The sequence below is a fragment of the Mya arenaria genome, chromosome 12 (genome assembly GCF_026914265.1).
Source record: "Mya arenaria isolate MELC-2E11 chromosome 12, ASM2691426v1".
NCBI lineage: Eukaryota > Metazoa > Mollusca > Bivalvia > Myida > Myidae > Mya > Mya arenaria.
Window position 1 is genome coordinate 66,877,076 of NC_069133.1, and position 22,174 is coordinate 66,899,249.

Below are 22,174 nucleotides of genomic sequence, written 5' to 3' on the forward strand. Positions count from 1 at the left end.
AAAGTAACCATCGCAGAAGTGCAGCGTCGACTCAACCCTCCTGAGTGTATCAATGCCTCCCTCCTTGGCGGAATTCTGCGTAGAGCAAAGGCAAAGAATGGCGGGCGGTGTCTGAGAGAGAAGCTGGACAAGATGGGTATGACCCTTCCCTCAGGAAGACGAAAGGCGGCCAATGTTACCCTGTTCACCTCGCTGGTGGAGGGTGAATCAATCAGACTAGCTCGGGACTATGGGTATCTGTGTGAGACAGAGTTTCCCTCTAAAGCATGTGCAGAATACAACACCAGACAGTATCAGGACCCCAATGATCAGCTTACAAGAAAAAATATGATCCTCGCTTCAAAGTAAGTACATGTAGCTTTATGATTTGTTGCAGAGCTATCAATGCTTATTCACTTTAATAACACAATTATTTAATTTAGATAATTCTTCATGAATTTTGAAAGTGACATTTGATGGTTCTCAGAGAACAAACATTTATAACTTAAAACTGTGATTTCCAACAACAAATTGTTATTTTTGGACTTTGATTCTCAAATTTAGGTCTACTTTAGCCAACATGAGATTTTTATGCTAATATCTAATCTCAAATCTCTTCATTCTTTTCAGACAAGTGCTGAAGGAGTTAATGGACCTTTTGAACCAGGACCGTTCCCCGCTAGGCAACACACGTCCCCCACAGATCCTGGACAACCACATGCAGCGCCACCTATCTCACTTTTCACTTATCACCCACGGGTTCGGCTCCCCTGCCGTTGTCGCCTCCCTCACAGCGGTACAGAATTACCTAACAGAGATGCTGAAAATCATGGACCCAAGCTTGAAGAAGAGTGATAAGGGGAAATGATGAAAAACTTAGAAGAGTGACAAGGGGAAATAATTAGACACTTTGAAGAGTGATAAGGGGAAATAACCAGGATTATCAATTTGCTCATAGCTATTAATGCGGTCTTGCCCATTTAACTTGGAAACAGTTATCATAAAAGGTGCTCATGTTCATTGTTGTGACATAAAAACAAGCTCTAGCCACATGTTTTGTTTTCAAAGGATGTTGTCACCTTGACTAAACGTCCTAGACTGATTACATGTACTTTAGCAGTTAAAGTAAAAAAATCTTTTGCATCAAGGTTCAACTAGTTACATATAGCAAAAGTAAAAACAGGTTTTTGTTGGGCCAGCACTGAGTTACCTGAAGTATTGTATTATATCTGCATAATTTGTTGCCATATTAGCATATGGTTTGTTGAAATCCAAATTATATATAGGTGATATTGTATAAAATGAAATCCCTTGATCTGTTTGTATATTTACAAAAATAGTGAAAGAAATCCTGCTTATTTTTTGTTGCAAAATGATGTTTTAATGAAATAATTAGATAATTGGACACCTTTTTCCGCTTTTCATTATCTTTTAGGAGTGTTGCTAGCGGAGGTTTTACATATATAACATGACAGTGCTATGTGAACAGTAGAATATGTAAGTAGTTTTGTAAAGACATTCTCTTCTCACTGTATATTGTAATATATAATGAAGATCTTATTAAATTGTTTATATTTCATCAAGACTGCTTACTATTTCTGTGTTTATTGTATGATATATATATATGTTTGTTACAGTTCTATCATCGACTATTGCAGCTTCTGAATCTACTGCTTTATTGTAACTGCATGATATGAATTTTATTACTAAATAAATGTTTAAAATTTTGAGACCATTTTCAGTTGTTTTACTTAATATTTCTGCTCTTATTCTAACACTTGTATAAACAAATACAAGGAATGCTTTAATTTAAACAAGTCGATTGTTTTTTCATTCTTTAAATTCATAATAGTGAAAACAAAGATCTAAAAGCATTGTTTGTATGAAAGATGTAAAACTTTCATTATTTGGTTGCCTAAGAATTTGACAGTTAAGGGTACACATTACATAACAACATCGGTAAATTACAGCTCTGGACTCATATCAGTTTTTATGATCAAATATTTCTCGGCCTGATAAAGTCACCAAACTATCTGTTGTGTCCATTTTAATGTCGGGCAGCAGTTTTTATCTAAATTGATCAAAATTCTGGTAAAACTAGTCACGAGAGATGAAACCTGATAATGTTTAATGTTTCACCAAAAATTAGACATACCATTATACGGAAGTATTTATTTAAACCGTTATCAGTGACTGTTCAATATTAGATTGATGGGTGAAAAGAAATGTGGTTTTTAGTACTTTAGTAATGATTTTTAACCAAATTTAGCCTGCTTATTTATTTTAGGGAATGGTTTTCCTTAGGGGTTGATGAAATTATTCTCAAAGAAAGAAAAGGTTTTATTAAAAAAACAACAACAAAAAACTACTCAACTTAGTTTAAAAATATTTTATAAGAAGAGGGAAGGGTTTGAAAAAGCTTTGAGCTATTTTTAATCTTTTGATTCACCTAATGTTATGTTGAATATTTTAGTTTAAAACTTCCCTTTTCTTTGTTTAGCAGTTATTTAGTTGCCACAGAAAGTTATGCACTGTCTTTGATATTGCAGTTTATTTATCAAGATCTGTACAAATAATATAGGATAATATTACCATTTTATATCATCCATTTTTAAAACACAAATTGTATTTAATCATAACAAAAAAATAATTTTGAAACAAAATCATACAAACAATGGCATAATGTTTGCTTAAATGACTGAAACATATTTTGGATGGAATACATTTTTCTCAAGTCTTTACTACACATTACCCTTCCCGGACTTCCCGGACTTCATGGACTTCTTTGTCAAACATAGAACATCTCAGTTTATTTAGGATTTAAATCCATTTATCAATTTACCGATTAAATATGGTCTTACACAAAACATGAAAATCACTTTCTTTAATCTTGGGGAGCATCCATTGCTGCAAAATATTTAATGTTCCTATCTCAAACCCTAAGGGAATCCAGTATAATTTCATGGTCTTCAAATATTAAAATTCATTCATATTTGACAACTCAGGTCTGTGTTATTACATTGTTAATTGCTTATCATGTTTTTATGATACAATCTTTTATTTGATGTTTTATTATTACAGTTTTTATTGACAATTATTGAAAACATTTAAATTGTAATTGTTTTAATTTGTACATGAGTGTCATGTACATTTATTGATGGTCAAGACTGATACGCACTTCAAATGTAAGAAATATATTTTTGGTGCATAAAATTTATATTGATTGATATTAATGTGAAAAACCTACTGCATTTTTCCAGTGAGTAAATGCTGTAAAAATCAAATCTGTTTTTTCTTGCTTTGTTGTCCCCTTTTTATGCCCCGAAGGTGGGCATATTAAAATCGCACCGTCCGTCTGTCCGACTGTCCGTCCGTCCGTCCGGCTCTGTAACTTTTCCTTGTATGGACAGATTTTAAAATAACTTGCCACATGTGTTCCACATACCAAGACGACGTGTGCCTTGCAAGACTGGTGTCCCTACCTCAAAGGTCAAGGTCACACTTAGTGTTTATTCACAATGGAGTGCTGCATATAAGGACATAGAGTATAGGTTGTCGTGTCCAGGCTGTAACTTTCTTTTGTATGGACAGATTTTAAAATAACTTGCCACATGTGTACCACATACCAAGACGACGTGTCGCGTGCAAGACCCGTGTCCCTACCTCAAAGGTCAAGGTCACACTTAGTGTTTATTCACAATGGAGTGCTGCATATAAGGACATAGAGTATAGGTTGTCGTGTCCGGGCTGTAACTTTCTCTTGTATGGACAGATTTTAAAATAACTTGCCACATGTGTTCCACATACCAAGACGACGTGTCGCGTGCAAGACCCATGTCCCTACCTCAAAGGTCAAGGTCACACTTTGTGTTTATTCACAATGGAGTGCTGCATATTAGGACATAGAGTATAGGTTGTCGTGTCCGGGCTGTAACTTTCCCTTGTATGGACAGATTTTAAAATAACTTGCCATATGTGTTCCACATACCAAGACGACGTGTCGCGTGCAAAACCCGTGTCCCTACCTCAAAGGTCAAGGTCACACTCAGTGTTTATTCACAATGGAGTGCTGCATATAAGGACATAGAATATAGGTTCTCGTGTCTGGGCTGTAACTTTCTCTTGTATGGACAGATTTTAAAATGACTTGCCACATGTGTTCCACATACCAAGACGACGTGTCGCGTGCAAGACCCATGTCCCTACCTCAAAGGTCAAGGTCACACTTAGTGTTTATTTACAATGGAGTGCTGCATATAAGGACATAGAGTATAGGTTGTCGTGTCCGGGCTGTTACTTTCCCTTGTATCGACAGATTTTAAAATAACTTGCCACATGTGTTCCACATACCAAGACGACGTGTCGCGTGCAAGACCCGTGTCCCTACCTCAAAGGTCAAGGTCACACTTAGTGTTTATTTACAATGGAGTGCTGCATATAAGGACATATAGTATAGGTTGTCGTGTCCATGCTGTAACTTTCCCTTGTATGGACAGATTTTAAAATAACTTGCCACATGTGTTCCACATACCAAGACGACGTGTCGCCTGCAAGACCCGTGTCCCTACCTCAAAGGTCAAGGTCACACTTAGTGTTTATTCACAATGGAGTGCTGCATATAAGGACATAGAGTATAGGTTGTCGTGTCCGGGCTGTGACTTTCCCTTGTATGGACAGATTTTAAAATAACTTGCCATATGTGTTCCACATACCAAGACGACGTGTCGCGTGCAAGACCTGTGTCCCTACCTCAAAGGTCAAGGTCACACTTAGTGTTTATTCACAATGGAGTGCTGCATATAAGGACATAGAGTATAGGTTGTCGTGTCCGGGCTGTAACTTTCCCTTGTATGAACAGATTTTAAAATCACTTGCTACATGTGTTCCACATACCAAGACGACGTGTCGTGTGCATGTCCCTACCTCTAAGGTGAAAGATACACTAAGTGTTTATTCACAAGGGAATTCTGAATATAAGGACATAACAGTGTAGGTTGTCAAGTATGGGTGGTATTTTTTATGTTCAGAGGCAATTTAAAATAACTTGCCATATGTATTTGACACGTAAAGGCAAGATCAACTTTTCATGTACTGACCTTGTTCGTAGGTCAATGTCACATCGGGGGCATTCGTCACATACTGTGATAGCTCTTGTTTATACGTAATATTTGGCCTATATTTTGGTGTTCTAAACTGTTAAACTATCAGATGTATAGTGAAGCAAAACTCGCTTCTACCTTTCTTACCATTGGCATATGCGGCATAAAGGGGTTGGGTAATGCCTGTGGTCGAACAGAGGAAAAGAAAGAACCATGGCAAGAACCTGGTCCTAGAACTCAATAACTGAATACAGAAATAGAAGCAGTTATTGAGTCCTTGCATTAAGACAAAGTCAAACATTTTTTTGAAAAAAATAATTCTTAGTCTTACATTTTAGCTAAATGAGGTCTTAGTACACTGTTACAATCAACATTGTATTTGACCATCTAAAATGAATATTCATTGCTTGTAATTTATCAATTTAAAATTTGAACAGTGCAAACGGAAATAGGGCGGTTGTTTTTGTTACTGAATGGAAATATGGAAGTTTGAAATCTGCTGAATGTATTTTGGGTTATCAGAGCTGGTCTTAGTGTTTAAAATGTGAATCTGTCAAGCAATCCTATTGGCGAAGGCATGTACCTGAACAATAAACAGCCCTAGCCTATAAAAGCAGCATTCATGTCTGGACATTCTTTGTACAACAATATATTTTGAAAAAAACTTTTTTTTGGGACAGTACTTAGAGAAATTGTTAAACAAATCATAACCCACTGGCCAAATCTGGTAAAATAATAGTGGTTCTGTTAAAAAAAGCCAATCCTGTAAGAAAGCTAAAACAATATATTAAAGGCAACAATTCATTTTTTTCTGCATGATACACTTTCTGAACAGCCCTCATATTTGTTTTTCAGCCAACAGTTGGAGCAGACTGCCTTATCAGAGGATGGGTGTGAAACTGCTGAGGGTTCTTCTCAGACAAACAAGCATAGTGCATTAGGTGCTAAACCTACGCAGGCCAAGTCTCAAAGTCCGGACAGACAGATATTTGAATTGCTGGTATGATGTTGTTCTAATTTAAAATTGTTGATACTGTAATGATAGCCTCATAGTACAAAAAAATAATTGAAGCTCATTTAAAATAATTTTGAAATAATTATGATGGGGGCTGGACTGGTCTCTTGGTAATAGTTACTGTATTTCACCTGTAGGTTAAGTAGCTGTTTTTTTACCATTTTGGTAAGGACACTGTTCATTAACTAGCATGCAGTAAAAGTATTTAGCATTGTAATTTATCAATGCTAGTTATTGAACAGTTAAGCTCCGCCTTCTCTGATATAGGAGTTAATGCGTAGATGAAAACAAATGATTCACTCTCAAACATGGTACAAGTGTTACAAGTGTTCTCTGAGGCAACTATCACTGTTAAAATCATGGATTTCAGTTTTAGATTGTTCAAGCTATTTTCTGATGCAAATTTTGTATCTGTACAGAAAGGAGCCCGGTACATTGAGCGAGAAACATCAAGGTGGGCGGACACAGAGAATGCTATAGTGAAAGTGGCATCTACCATGGCCCAGCAGATAAACCACATGACCCAGTATGTCCACCATGAGGGGCCTATCAAGGTGAGGTCATGCGGGCTGTTGGCTACATTTCAGTCATGGTGTAAAAATTAGACGTCCCTATTGCCATACAATGTATGCCATAGTGAGGGTAGTATCTACCATGTCTCAGCAGATAAACCATTATTATGACCATGATGGCTCAATCAGGCTGAGATCATATCACTATCGAAAACCTATAGCATTAAAATAAGAAAGGGCCTGAATCCTACTTTTCTATTTGTTTAACAAGCCTGATAGTGTAACATGGAATCTTAATTCTGAAAAAGCCAGGCAAACATCTTGTAGTACGCCAACTAACCCCAGGCAGCCATTACTGCTTGTATACAAACAGTTGTACTTTTTATAAGAGATAATGGCACTCGAAATGTTTTTTTTATACTGGTAATAAATACATGCATTACACTTGCAAGTGAAATAAATATCTACGATGTTCAGCTGACACGCCAAATATAGAATAAACCACCATCTAGCTTTGATGCTGTGTAAATATGGATATTTTGTACATCAATCTTAACATTTTGTTGTTTATTAAAACATTTTTGTATACCAAATTTAACTCATTCATGTTTTTCCTTACTGTAGCTTTATACCTCACCTGAACACAAAGTGGTGAAAGGTGAGCGTTTGTGATCCACCTCTCGTCATCCATCCATCCTCCACAAATAATTATCCTCCTCAACCATCCACAATGAACCAATGATTTCAGATTTGAACACAATACGATAGGGTTATTTGTACTGCGATATGATCTGGGAGGTTGTATTCGACTCGAGTGGACTTTTGCAGATTCGGATTTCATGAGTCTCAAGTCGAGTGAAATCAAAATCTGCGAAAATCCACGAGAGTCAAATACAACATTCCGGATCAAAACAAAGAACTAATAATCCTTTTATCATATACATTAATGGTATGATTACTTAAAAGCCACATGTTTTCATAATAAATGTAATTTTAAAGACACACTATTTTGTTGTATGACGTCATTTTAACATCGTGCAACGATAATTGTTATGATGTGACGTCACAAGAGTGGAATACGGCCGTATTGCATTGGAGTGGAATACGGAGTACCGTATTTTGCGATATGTATTGCATGTGCATTTATGATGGGTATATAATAATCATGTATAAGACCACAAGAACTTGCCCAAGTTCAATTATGGATTCACTATGATTAGAAGGTGAAGAGTTGCTGCCCTTAATTTTTAAAATAATACCATATTTAGTGGTTTTTTTACACACTAGCACCTTTATTTTTTACCTATCCTAATCATATTTAGAATAAAAATGTATGGCCAGAAGACCTCAGCCAAGTTGGATTATCAAACCTGATCAGTGGGCCAATAATTTTTTCCCGTTAACCCTTTCATTTTTGCACCAATCCTTATCAATAATTGACCATAAATCTTGGCCAGGTTTGATTAAACCTCTTTTTATGCCCCCGAAGGTGGGCATATTAAAATCGCACCGTCCGTCCATCTGTCCGTACGTCCGTCCGTCCGTCTGGCTCTGTAACTTTCCCTTGTATGGACAGATTTTAAAATAACTTGCCAAATGTGTTCCACATACCAAGACAACGTGTGGCGTGCAAGACTCGTGTCCCTACCTCAAAGGTCAAGGTCACACTTAGTGTTTATTCACAATGGAGTGCTGCATATAAGGACATAGAGTATAGGTTGTTGTGTCCGGGCTGTAACTTTCTCTTGTATGGACAGATTTTAAAATAACTTGCCACATGTGTTCCACATACCAAGACGACGTGTCGCGTGCAAGACCCGTGTCCCTACCTAAAGGTCAAGGTCACACTTAGTGTTTATTTACAATGGAGTGCTGCATATAAGGACATAGAGTATAGGTTGTCGTGTCCGGGCTGTAACTTTCCCTTGTATGGACAGATTTTAAAATAACTTGCCACATATGTTCCACATACCAAGACGACGTGTCGCGTGCAAGACCCGTGTCCCTACCTCAAAGGTCAAGGTCACATTTAGTGTTTATTCACAATGGAGTGCTGCATAAAAGGACATAGAGTATAGGTTGTCGTGTCAGGGCTGTAACTTTCTCTTGTATGGACAGATTTTAAAATAACTTGCCACATGTGTTCCACATACCAAGACGTGTCACGTGCAAGACCCGTGTCCCTGCCTCAAAGGTCAAGGTCACACATAGTGTTTATTCACAATGGAGTGCTGCATATAAGGACATAGAGTATAGGTTGTCGTGTCCGGGCTGTAACTTTCCCTTGTATGGACAGATTTTAAAATAACTTGCCACATGTGTTCCACATACCAAGACGACGTGTCGCGTGCAAGACCCGTGTCCCTACCTCAAAGGTCAAGGTCACACTTAGTGTTTATTCACAATGGAGTGCTGCATACAAGGACATAGGTTGTCGTGTCCGGGCTGTAACTTTCTCTTGTATGGACAGATTTTAAAATAACTTGCTACACGTGTTCCACTTACAAAGAGGACGTGTCGTGTGCAAGACCCATGTCCCTACCTCTAAGGTGAAAGATACACTAAGTGTTAATTCACAAGGGAATTCTGAATATAAGGACATAACAGTGTAGGTTGTCAAGTATGGTAGGTATTTTTTTATGTTCAGAGGCAATTTAAAATAACTTGCCATATGTATTTGACACGTAAAGGCAAGATCAACTTTTCATGTACTGACCTTGTTCATAGGTCAATGTCACATTCGGGGGCATTCGTCACATACTGTGACAGCTCTTGTTACTAATAGCTTAAATATGCTGTTATCCGAAATTACTTATTGTGGGCATTTTGAGCCTTTTTTCACTACTGGTTTTACATAATATTGCACATTTTGAACACTCTCAGCAATTATGGACAATGCCAAGACTGAATCTTGAGCGAGTATCACAGGTTTGTGTAACAGACATCCTGATTTCTTATTTCAGACTCACCTGGGTCTGGTAGAGACTGCGAAGGCCCTGGCTGGTAATAGTGACCGAGTACTTCAGTTTGCCAACACCCTGGCCAAACACTGTGTGGATAAGAGGTTTACTAACTTAGTTAATTGTTTGTCTTGAAGACCAATCCAAATAATTGTTGTTAGCTACCAATTTTAAGAGAATATTTCTTTCCGTTTACCTTATTAATGGAAGTTATGTATATATTTTGTTTGATATAAAAAGAGAATGACTTACCGTAATAATTCAGACTGTCCTGGACTGTCCTGGTGTATACTATTACAATGTGACTTATTAGCTCCACTGGCCGAAGGCCATGGAGCTTATGTCGTCACAGATTGTCCGTCGTGAGTGCGTGCGTGCGTGCGTGCGTGCGTAAACTTTTACTTTAAACGACATCTCCTCTGAAACTGATAAGCGGATTTTGACAAAACTTCACAGGAATGTTCCTTTGGTGGTCCTTTACCAAAATTGCTCAAATGGTTCCGTTCCATTGCACAATATGGCCGCCAGAGCTAAAAATAGCAAAATCTTTAAACGACATCTCCTCTGAAACGGTTCGGCAGATTTTGATGAAACTTGACAGTAATGTTCCTTGGGTGGTCCTTTATTAAAATTGCTCAAATGGTTCTGGTCCATTGCACAATATGGCCGCCACAGCTAAAAATAGCAAAATCTTTAAACGACATCTCCTCTGAAACGGATAGGCAGATTTTGATAAAACTTGACAGAATTGTTCCTTGGGTGGTCCTTAACCAAAATTGCTCAAATGGTTCCGGTCCGCTGCACAACATGGCTGCCAGGGCAAAAAAATAGAAAAACCTTTAAAGAACATCTTCTCAGAAACCGATGATCAGATTTTGATGAAACTTAACAGAAATGTTCCTTGGATGGTCCTTTATCAAATTTGCTTCAATGGTTTCGGTCCACTGCACAAGATGGCCCCCAGAGGTAAAAATAGAAAAACCTTTAAACGACTTCTCCTCAGAAACCGATGATCGTATTGCAATGAAACTTGACAGAAATGTTACTTGGGTAGTCCTTAACCAAAATAGCCCAAACAGTTCTGGTCTGCTGCACAACATGGCAGCCAGAGCTAAAAATAGGAAAAACCTTTACACCACTTCTCCTCAGAAACCGATGATCAGATTTTGATGAAACTTGACAGAAATGTTCCTTGGGTGGTCATTAACCAAAATTTGTTAAATGGTTCCAGTCCACTGCACACCATGGCTGCCAGAGCTAAAAAATAAAAAAAACTTTATACGACTTGTCGTCGAAACCGATGACCTTTTTTCGATAAAACTTGACAGAAATGTTTGTTTGGTGCTCCTTGACTCAAATTGCCCAAATCATTTCGGTCCACTGCACAACATGGCAGCCAGAGCTATTAAAGTAAAAAATTTTTTTAAATAACTTCTCCTCAAAAATTGATGATTGTATTTCTATGAAACTTGACGAAAATGTTCGTTAGGTGGTCTTTGCTTGAACCTTTTGGCCAGTGGAGCACAGGCACTGATGTGCCTCTTGTTTTAATAAAAACACATCTCGATACGCATGTGCTTTACTTCAGGCTTAAACTGTTGCTGGTTTCTGGTATGAGAGAGTACCAAGTCATGAACATTTCTGATGGCTGGTTTCTGGTATGAGAGTGTAACCAAGTCATGAACATTTCTGATGGCTGGTTTCTGGTATGAGAGAGTAACCAAGTCTTGGACATTTCTGATGGCTGGTTTCTGGTATGAGAGAGTAACCAAGTCATGAACATTTCTGATGGCTGGTTTCTGGTATGAGAGAGTAACCAAGTCTTGGACATTTCTGATGGCAGGTTTCTGGTATGAGAGAGTAACCAAGTCTTGGACATTTCTGATGGCTGGTTTCTGGTATGAGAGTGTAACCAAGTCTTGGACATTTCTGATGGCTGGTTTCTGGTATGAGAGTGGAACCAACAGGGCTTTTAAAAACCGGCAATTTGCCGGTCTGGACCGATTTTGACCAAGCCAGACCGATTTCAGTTTCAAAAAGTGTAAAAAAAATCGGTCCGAAATTTTCTCATTTTTTTTTATAATTTCGGTCCAAAACGACTAGGCTAGTAAAAGTTGCAGAAATTGTAAAACACAAATATTGATGGGTCATTCACACATTCAAAACTACCCCCAATAGGTCATAAAAGTGTCTTAGTTACCATGTGACTAATGCGACCAGCTGCTCTTTCCGCCAGACTGACCTCTCTTAGCCTATCTGTTAATTAGCAGACGCTTGCAATCGGTCCAATCACGTGTATTTGTAGGTCGCAGAAGACACAATTAAACAAACTATGTGTTAATTGTGTGCTTGCAGTTATCCTGATTAAGTGTTAAAATCAGTCCATATTTTCACATGGCAGTATGATTATGCTATGTCGTCGTCGATCATTACATGATATATCCGTTTGTTGATTACCAAACTGTTAAATCTAAATTGTTCTTTTAAATTGCATATGTCAATGTTAATCCGAACCTAGTCATATATAGGATATCAACAGCGACACGCTTGATTAACAACATAGTCTGGAAGCTTACGTCATTTTAATTCTCAGTAATGAAAAAATCGTTGTCGATATCACACGTATAGCTTGAAGCCCCGATTATAAATCTAGATATATATTATTGTTATTCAAGAGTATCCGTTGAATGTTGACCCACTGTAGATGCATTAAGCAAATTAATCATAATACTGTTTCACTTTTTGTCGTCTGACCGCTTCCCGACAGCCATAGTTATTTACGATCGCAGTTGTTCTTATTAAAAACGCCGCAGAACTCGATGGGAATCTCATTTGAAGCTTGTATCAATGACTATCTGAATCCGCTATGCGGCTCTAGAACCCTCTTAGGAATTGTGACATCGCGAAAAAATATTGACAGAAAAGACGTGTGACATTTCTACGTAATCGGACTTTTGAACAGGTCTTTCTTTTTTTCGGGGGGTGGGGGGGGTTGTCGCAGGGTCCAGACCGATTGTCGCCAGGTCCAGACCGATTGAGGTTCCAAAGTTTTAGAAGCCCTGGTAACCAAGTAATGAACATTTCTGATGGCTGGTTTCTGGTATGAGAGAGTAACCAAGTCTTGGACATTTCTGATGGCTGGTTTCTGGTATGAGAGTGTAACAAAGTCTTGGACATTTCGGATGGCTGCTTTCTGCTATGAGAGAGCTACCAAGTCATGGACAATTCTGATGGCTGGTTTCTGCTATGAGAGAGCTACCAAGTCATAGACAATTCTGATGGCTGGTTTCTGCTATGAGAGAGCTACCAAGTCGTGGACAATTCTGATGGCTGCTTTTTTGCTATGAGAGAGCTACCAAGTCATGAACATTTCTGATGGCTGGTTTCTGATATGAGGGAGCTACCAAGTCATGGACAATTCTGATGGCTGCTTTCTGCTATGAGAGTGTAACCAAGTCATGAACATTTCTGATGGCTGGTTTCTGATATAAGGGAGCTACCAAGTCATAAACAATTCTGCTGGCTGGTTTCTGGTATGAGAGTGTAACCAAGTCTTGGACAATTCTGAAGGCTGCTTTCTCTCCTACTTCATCTTATGTATGGTTTTGTACAATTTTAGCATAGGCCATATTCAAGCTCTTCCCTGTTTTTTCAGCTTCAGTACAGACTTGGTGTCATACTGTGTCCAGGTTCCCCTTGTACGTCAACAGCTCATGATTCTGGCCAATGTACAGCTGGGAACTGCTAACACCAATAATGTGAGCCATCATTGTCCTTAACAATCTTTATTTGGTTATATATTATGTCTGGGTTAAAGTTTTGTCATAGCATTTGACTGAAAGCACAATTTATTTTAATAATGACCATGAGGTCATACCAAAATTAATTTTATGATGAGCATCAAGTTTGAATTTAGAAACTTATCTATCCGACTGATTTACACACACAAAATGCCTTAAAAAAGAGATTGCTAGAAATTAAAAGAAATTTAAAAATGAGTAAATACATGCATTGATGCTTGCAATAATATCTTTTATGCGAGTATTGTTTAGTTTCTTTAACTGAAAGGCAATTTTTGAAATGTGATAGATACACTACATGTATGAACATTCCCAGGTAAGTTTTAGATCTAACATAGCCAAATATTCATTTTGTTAGTCGGATTTTTCAACACAAAATGATAGATTATAGACTAGCAAAACTAGCATGGCGGGCCTATGTTGTTAACAATTATGCTTTAAAGTTTTAACTCCTTGTCAAAAGTTCCATAGTTTTTATCCAATTGGTATGAAACAAAGTCGGAATCCTTGTCTGAATGTTGACTTGAACAATTAATAATATGAGTCACCTTAGATCAAAAACTAGGTCATAGTTCTTCACCAAACATTATACAAAAAATGGTAGTAAAAACCAATTTTTAAATACTGCCCACTAACCATACATCCTTCATTTTAAATGAAAAATCCGGCTATAATGTGGCGTTCTGCATTGCCCCTTGTTTTGGAAAGCAGATGATAATAATTTATACATAATACCACCTTCAGTATAGTTATACATGTAAAAAACACATAATACATGTACATATATTCACCATTCCTGATTTTGTTAAATTTGTATCGGTTTTTTTCATTTATAACTTCAACCAAATTTGAGAATATGAGATATGTTATGATTTTATCATACTTTGTAATTATGTAGTGAGCAAGACCTCGCTTTTAAGCATAGGTTATTAATTATTTGGAAACTAGTTGTTCAAGTCTGGCACATCCAGACAAATCGTTCAATTTCATATAGATCTCCTAATAATGAACATCGTATATAATGGTTAAAATTATTTCTGGAACTGATAAAGCCCCACTTTCTTGACTTCTTGTCATCTTTAGCTCGGCTATTTGAAGAATAAGAAGCGCTATACTACTTGTGTCCGCGTCTGCGTCATTGTCCAGTTAAAGTTTTAAGGCAAGTTAGCATTTTCACTTATAACTTCAATACTGTTAATTCAGATCACTTCTACTTCACACAGTTGTTGAGGACCATCACACAATGAGGTTCCATAACTCTATATCATGCTTAATACAAACTATGGCCCTACATTGAATTGGTAACTTAAGGTTAAAGTTTTAGGGCACATTGTGTCAGGTTAAAGTATTAGAGCAAGTTGGAATTTCCACTTATATTTCCTATACCCTTCATTCAATTCATTTTATACTTCACACTACTGTTGACATCATACAATTAGGTTACATAACTCCATGTAAGCCTAAATACAAATAATGGCGCTTGATCCACTTAAAAAGTTTGTTTAAAGTTTTAGGGACTTCATACATCACACAGTAACTGCTGTTCAGGGCCATCTCACAATTAGGTTATGTAACTCCATATAAACCTAAATTAAAATTATGGCCCTTGATTGACTCTTTTTTTCTTTTTTCTTGATTGCGTTTGACAGGCACATAAAACGTCATAAATGCATTCATTTCTAAGACAAAGCGGCATATAGTCGAGTGCACAACAGCTCTTGTTATGGATATCCTCTATACCCGAAAATAGGTATGCCTAAGTATAACAGCAATTGAAACACTTTTTATGTAAGTACAATATGTATATAAGTACTTTGCCACATACACAGCACTGAATTACCACGTGATTAAACTTTAACAATCACTATGTTGATGATTCAAACAAAAATAACTGGAAAAAAAACATTGATCGCTATATGGGATATCAAAACGTGACATAATACGAAAGGTTCAAAAATAATTTAAACCATTATGAAGTATTTCAATTTGTGTTTGCTTATTTCTAAATATTTTCCATTGAATTTGCAATTACTTATTTGGCATTATAATATAAGCTTCATAAAACCTTTAATTTGATTGTGTTGAAATGCTGTGTTGAGTTTTGACAGTTACATTTTTAGCTCTACTGGCCAAAGGCCAGACGAGCTTATGCGATGGTAATGTGTACGTAGTATGTGCGTCTGTGAGTCCGTGCGTCTGTAAACATTTTCTTGTTAACGCGATACAGTCTTCATGCATGCCTAGATTATGGGCCTTGAAAGTTTTAAAGAAATGTTTATTTTAGTTAACCTATTTTTAGCCAGGTCTGCATGAGCAAATTCTATTTTTAGCCAAGTTTACATGTACATGTTAAGTCAAGTCTAGGATTAAGGGAGACAATTTGCTTTTTGGTTTTGCAGTTGATTTTGTGAATTACTCTGCCTTGTTCTTGTTGAAAGTCCAAAGGCCATTTTTTAGCTCTAAGTGTCTGTAGTTCGCGCATTCATCTTAACAAAATTGGTTGTAAATGTTTGTTCAAGTTATGCACCTGGGGTCATTACTGGCCACACCCAGGGTTCACAGGTTTGGTAAACTTAAATTGGGAAAGGTTTGAAAATCTTTTTGTGTGTTCGTGCATCCATCTCAGCACAATTGCTTGTGAATGTTTGTTCAAATTATGCCCCTGGGGTCATTACTGGCCATCCCCGGGGTTCACAAGTTGGTATACTTAAATTGGGAATAATTGGGAAAAAAAATTGTCGGAACTAGCTTTGCAAACACTTGCTATTTTGAATAAGGCACCACAAGGCTCAAAATATGCCCCTGGGGCCAAAGCTGGACCCACCCCTTTTGACTTTCTTTTTTATTCTTAAAGCTTCAGCAATGATATTTAGACCATGTCTACAGTTTTGCAAATGAGCATCAATGTTGTCCTGGGATGCCCTTGACTTTGACCTTTTGACCAATTTTTTTTAAGTTTTAAAACTACAGAAATTTTTACCATAAGTACAGTTTTGAAAGCATTTCTTTTGTCAGACCTTTACTTGGCACATATTAAAATAGTTTATGCAACTTATCTGCTTACAATACTTTTTGGGCTCAGATGTTGAACGTGAAACGTTTTCAGGTAAACCAAACACAAAACGTGAACTATATGTCTGTTGCCTTTTACCCATACATACATGCTCTGGATTAAATATGACTACAAGAGCCATGCCAGTAGATCATAAGGGCCTCTTGTTTTAATGGTAAAAGAAAACATTTATTATATAAAGGCAGTGCCAAATAGCTTAAAAATTATACACAACTTTAATGAAATTAGTATAAATTAGTATTAATTAATTCAATTTAATGTATTCTATATGTAAGTTCATAAATATGTATAGTATGCCACATAAGTATTTATCTTTTAAAGAAACTGTTCTATATATTTTCCACAATTCATTTATATTATTCTTCATGAAACTTTCCTCTGATATGTGTTTGCGGAAATTACGGTAACCACATTGGGGCTGTATCTCAGTTATGAGATCACTCCTTGGATTCTTGGTGAAACAGCCCACAGGTTTCCACCAGTCGTAATGTTAAAACCAGAAGGTCAGTGTTGATCTCCACACGGTTGATTTTTGTACTATTTTTTTCCCCAGGGAGAGAATTGTCACCTGTCAGGTCAGTTTTGCCTTAACAGAATGTTCTCTTCTAGATAGCAATATATTACTGCAGGCAACTATCCTGGTACATGAATGCACTATATTTACTATGGGCTGACCATACCCTGGTACATTTATGCATTATATTTCCTGCAGGCTGACCATTCCCTAGTACATCAGTGCACTTTGTTTCCTGCAGGCTGACCATATGCTGGTACATTTATGCACTATATTTCCTGCAGGCCAACTGTACCCTAGTACATTAATTTTATGCTCTATATTTCCTGCAGGTTGACCATACCCTGGTATATTTAAACACTATATTTCTGCAGGCTGACCATACTCTGGTATAATGCACTATATTCCTGCAGGCTGACCGTACTCTGGCTAATTTTTGCACTCTATTTCCTGCAGGCTGACCGTACTCTGGTACAGAATGGCCAGAACCTGATGCGGAAGATTATACAGACCATCCAGGCCTGTGAGGCTGTCTGTGTTAAGGTAAGAACATTCAACCATTTGATTGATCAATAAAGAGAAGATATTTTGTCCATAAGAAATTGCATAATTCAGCGAACTCCTTACAAATGACACGGTAAGTGATGGTGGTATCAGTGCCTGCGTTTACTCAAGTGGTCCGGGTTTCAAGTTTTTTTTATATTGGATATATTTTTACCCAATACGAGATTAAATTGTTATTCATATCTTCCTGAAATTGTCTTTAATCATGGTTTGAATAAATATTGTTTATCTATTTTTACAATTAATTTCAAAGTACTTTCGTCTTTGTTTAAAATGAAAGTTAAAGCATTTTTTGAAGGAAATGTTAATCAGTCAAATATTTCTTCACTAGGGATTCAGTGAGAGTCTGTCAGCTGCGTCAAGGAGTGCGTATCTCCTTGCCACCAGGTGGCGGCAGCAGTTATTGGCACATCGCCAGCACAGGGCAGAGATTAGTGGGCTGGACGACCTTGGCCTACGCATTGTCGAGGGCAACGACCTTCAACCTTCACTAACACACATCTTCAGCACAGCTTGAGTGAAGAGGGGAATTGTTGAGCTGATATATTTTACAACTTACCTAATGACAATCCGGATTTCAGTTTTCATTATAAATCAGACACTGTAACAAGGATTGTAGTTTAACTTAAGCATATTTCATTGAATGTCCATTGTATAATGATATTCAAAAATCTTTATTGCCATCCCATTATTTACGACATCCTAGTATGCACAAATTTATAGAGTTAAATAACACTAAAAATGAAGGAACATTGAAGAATTTGAGTGTATTTGTTTACAAAGCTTTTCACATTATGTCAAGTAGACATTTTGTGACAGTCTAGTATAATAGGCATTTTCATAAAATTTATTAGGTAATATTTTACCGCACAAGTACATATTATTTGTATTTGTCACCATTGTTCACTTTATGCCTCATGGGTTTATGACCTTCTTGTTTATTATAAATAAAACTTAAAAACTTGAAAACATGAAAAAGGTTCAAATGACAACATATATTTCAATAGAAATATATAAGAATTTGATCGAAGCTGCTAGCTTATAAAAATGATCTTTTTTGAATTTTGATTAGAATTTGGATCAACAATCCTGAATAACTAGGTGGCTTTGAAAATTGCAACACCATTCCTGGCTGTCTTGTACTAGTTCACAGCTAGCTTGCTTGTGATACTAAATTTGGCCAAATTGTTTAACATACAATGTACTGAATTCATTTTTGGAGAAAGTAAAGAAGTGTTGTGGTCTGCTTTGTCTCAATACAACGCAGAGGCTGTGTCATAAATGTCTCAATTTCTAAAAATATATTTTATTGTGAAATTTATGAAATAGCATTTATTTTCATTTTCTGTGATATAGATTAATATTTTCACCCATTTTGTAACAATTACTGTGATTATCTTGAATCTCAACTTTTTTGTTTGCATATTTTGCTGAGTTGAATTTAGAACATTTTTGTCCTTAACCCATCCACAATAAATTCATTTTTAGCTTTATGCAATATAATGGTTTAGGACAGTAATGATGTTTGATAGCTTTACCGCTTATATGTTATATGTTGTGCTCTATTTTAAAAGAGAGTATTTACCTCTTCATGAACATTGTTATTATTTATTTACACATACATGTATATGTACATTCCTCAAACTCAGGTATGAAAATGTTGACAGTCATGTTGTTTCCAGTCTGTATTAACCAGAGATGTGATGCCTTAATTAAACTATGTTATGTATTGTTCGCACTTTCATTTATTCTACAAAGGCATTTTATAGTTTCAAATACAAATGTAGATCAAGGGTGAGAGTGGTCTGGTAGTATAGATGTTGGTCTCACCAGCAGAAGGTTGTTGGTTAAATCCCCACCAAGGGTACTCAATAATGGCCTATCAAACCAGGGATGCCAATTTCCGCCTTTCAGCTAATTTCCTCTTTTCGGCCACAAAACTTAGACATTTAAATTGTCTTTAAACTGAAACATTTTTTGTATAAAGTGTGATTGGGATACTCGTTTTTCATACTGATTTTCTCTTTTTTGACAAATTTGCTTGGCATCCCTGTTAAACAGGAGACCAGTACTGGTTGTTGCCCAGGAAACCAGTTGTTGCCCAGGAAACCAGTACTGGTTGTTGCCTAGGAAACCAGTACTGGTTGTTGCCAAGGAAACCAGTACTGGTTGTTGCCCAGGAAACCAGTACTGGTTGTTGCCCAGGAAACCAGTACTGGTTGTTGCCCAGGAAACCAGTACTGGTTGTTGCCCAGGAATCCAGTACTGGTTGTTGCCCAGGAAACCAGTACTGGTTGTTGCCCAGGAAACCAGTACTGGTTGTTGCCAAGGAAACAGAATCAAGAGTGAGTCATATCAACAGCTGTCATCACATTCAAGCTCAAACTATAAACTCAGTGCAACTGTAAATTTATAATAGTGTGATTTTTTTTAAAGCTTTTCAGTTTGTATGCTTTACATTTCTATTGCCATTTTTTCATAGCAGAAGTTGGATTGGTTGCATAGAACTATGAACAATAGAAAATTATGCAAAATTCAAAAATATTTGTAATAGTAAATTGGAACTTTTCTCTCTATATGACTGTTCAATATTGAATGTTTTTTTATTATTTGAAGCATGTGTGTTCATGTATACATTTATCAATTGTAAAAAAATGTCACACAGGTCATGTTTCCATACAAATGAAAGTGTTAAGTGTAATTCCTTTTAAAGGCTTCCCATTTATTTTTTTTGCAATTGGATTGACAATCTGTATCACAAGTTTATTTTATTATGTCTGTGAACTTGTCATTGTATGAAGTAAAAAACAAGTTCATACACTTGGATGATATATAATTCAGTCCTAATATCTGTTGTGTTATAAAAGTTGATGACACAAACTGGCAATGTTCATGCACATATATTTCGCTCTGCAGTTAATGGTTTTATAATGACATTTTACTACATTCATTTCCCTCTGCAGTAAATGGTATTAGAATGGCATTTTAGTACATTTATTTCACTTTTTAGAATGTCATTTGTTACACAATGAAGCATATCGAATGTCACACATTATATAGAACTTGTTAACATTTGTTTTATAATCACTGTTATTAACATATGTGATAAATGAATAATTTTATTTTTTATAAAAATATTGCGTTCAGTTGTCATTGTCAGTTGTCAGGTTATTGAAGTACACTGTTTACTAGACAAAGTATGCAGGCTACAATGTAGTTTTAAGACAGCGTAGCGGGTTCAATGCATGCATGCTTTTAAACATACTTTTGTAATACACAATAAAAAATTCAACATGACAGAAAAATCTGGGGTGAACCAAAGTATCATTTCATTACATAAAAAGAGTAATCCCACTTTGGAAGGCACTTTTTAAAGCTGCACTCTCACAGTTTGAACGGTTTAACAACTTTTTTATTTTTTGTCTTGGAACGAGCCAATTTTTGCTAAATTATATGGACACCAGTTATATAAGACTGCTGACAAAAAATTAGATCGCAGATTTTTATATTTAAGTTCAAAAATTAATGTTTTTAAGCATTTTTCTTAAACCATTAGTAACTGTTTAAGCTATAAAACATTAATTTTCGAATGGAAATATGACCATCTGCAATCTCATCCTTTGTCAGCAATCTTTTATCATTGGTTTGCAGATATTTACGTAAAAATTTGCTCTTTCCAAGACAAAAAATAAAAAGAAAGTTGTAAAAACGGTATATCTGTGAGAGCGCAGCTTCAAGTGAGACTGGAAGTAGGTCCCAGAGTAAGACTATAAAATCACAACCCTATAAAACAACCATATGAAATAACCACATAAAATACATAAAGTTAATGGATATGATCAACAGTTAGTGAACACTTTTATAACCTAATAACTGTAATCTCTTGTAGCCATTTTTTAACACATACATGTACATGTATCACTCATATGAACGCTGTCACTACCGTATAGTTTAATGATCCTCGGAATATGCACACAGAAATTTGACAGAGTCAGAGTTTGTTTCTATATGTTACCCCCTCACAACCCACCCAACCCTTTCCCATGTAGGTGAATTACTGGAATATTTAGAATAATAAATATGTAGGCACAATGTGTTCATGTAATAATGAAGAAGGAAATGTTAAGAACCATTCCAGCAAGCAACTGTTTAAGTAACTAATTCAGCAACTATTTAAGTAACTAGCTATAGTCCAGCAACTAATCCATTATCTGCGTGGCAGAGTTGAGATATCGTCACCCTCCGAATCAGCGATATCCACATATTTTGGTATTCAGTTTTGCAATCTGTCTGAATGCCCTACACATCCCCCGCCCCCCTCCCCGCCCCCCAAAAAACAATTTTAGAAGTCGTTTAGTACGAAGAAGAGGCTTTCAACAGAGTTACTGTACAGGTGTGTATTCAAGTACACGTGTGCTAGTTAACTTTGTGTGGTATATCAGCAGATTGGGGTGAGTGTAGTGTTTATGGTCAACTATCCTTTACACTGCATACTGCTAAGAGTGATTCTCTATAGGGAGCGGCAAAAGACAGGATATGTTGATGGGCTATGGTGAGTGAAGTTCTCGGCTGCAGCTTCCCACCATCCGCTTACAGTTTTCTACATGCCGTTTATATAGTCCGCCGATTCTCTATAAGGTTTCGTAAGCGAGCTGGTG

At 36.6% G+C, this 22,174-nt stretch overlaps 2 protein-coding genes across 2 annotated transcripts in view; one reads left to right on the top strand and one right to left on the bottom strand.

Moving 5' to 3' along the window:
• Positions 1-20,373, top strand: part of LOC128212009 (uncharacterized) — a 46,017-nt gene extending 25,644 nt beyond the window's left edge. Inside the window, exons 25-30 of the mRNA XM_052917221.1 lie at positions 5,934-6,078; positions 6,513-6,647; positions 9,569-9,669; positions 13,221-13,323; positions 17,409-17,495; positions 17,848-20,373. Coding sequence (XP_052773181.1) covers positions 5,934-6,078; positions 6,513-6,647; positions 9,569-9,669; positions 13,221-13,323; positions 17,409-17,495; positions 17,848-18,033 — 757 coding nt within the window. The 3' untranslated portion in view covers positions 18,034-20,373. The remainder of the gene's footprint in view (positions 1-5,933; positions 6,079-6,512; positions 6,648-9,568; positions 9,670-13,220; positions 13,324-17,408; positions 17,496-17,847) is intronic.
• A 123-nt stretch (positions 20,374-20,496) lies between these two features.
• The window catches only part of LOC128212010 (SH3 domain-binding protein 2-like), a 12,268-nt gene continuing 10,590 nt past the window's right edge, over positions 20,497-22,174 (bottom strand). The window contains exon 12 of the mRNA XM_052917222.1: positions 20,497-22,174. This exon is cut by the window's right edge and continues 89 nt beyond it. Within this exon, the coding sequence (XP_052773182.1) occupies positions 22,117-22,174 (58 nt within the window). The 3' untranslated portion in view covers positions 20,497-22,116.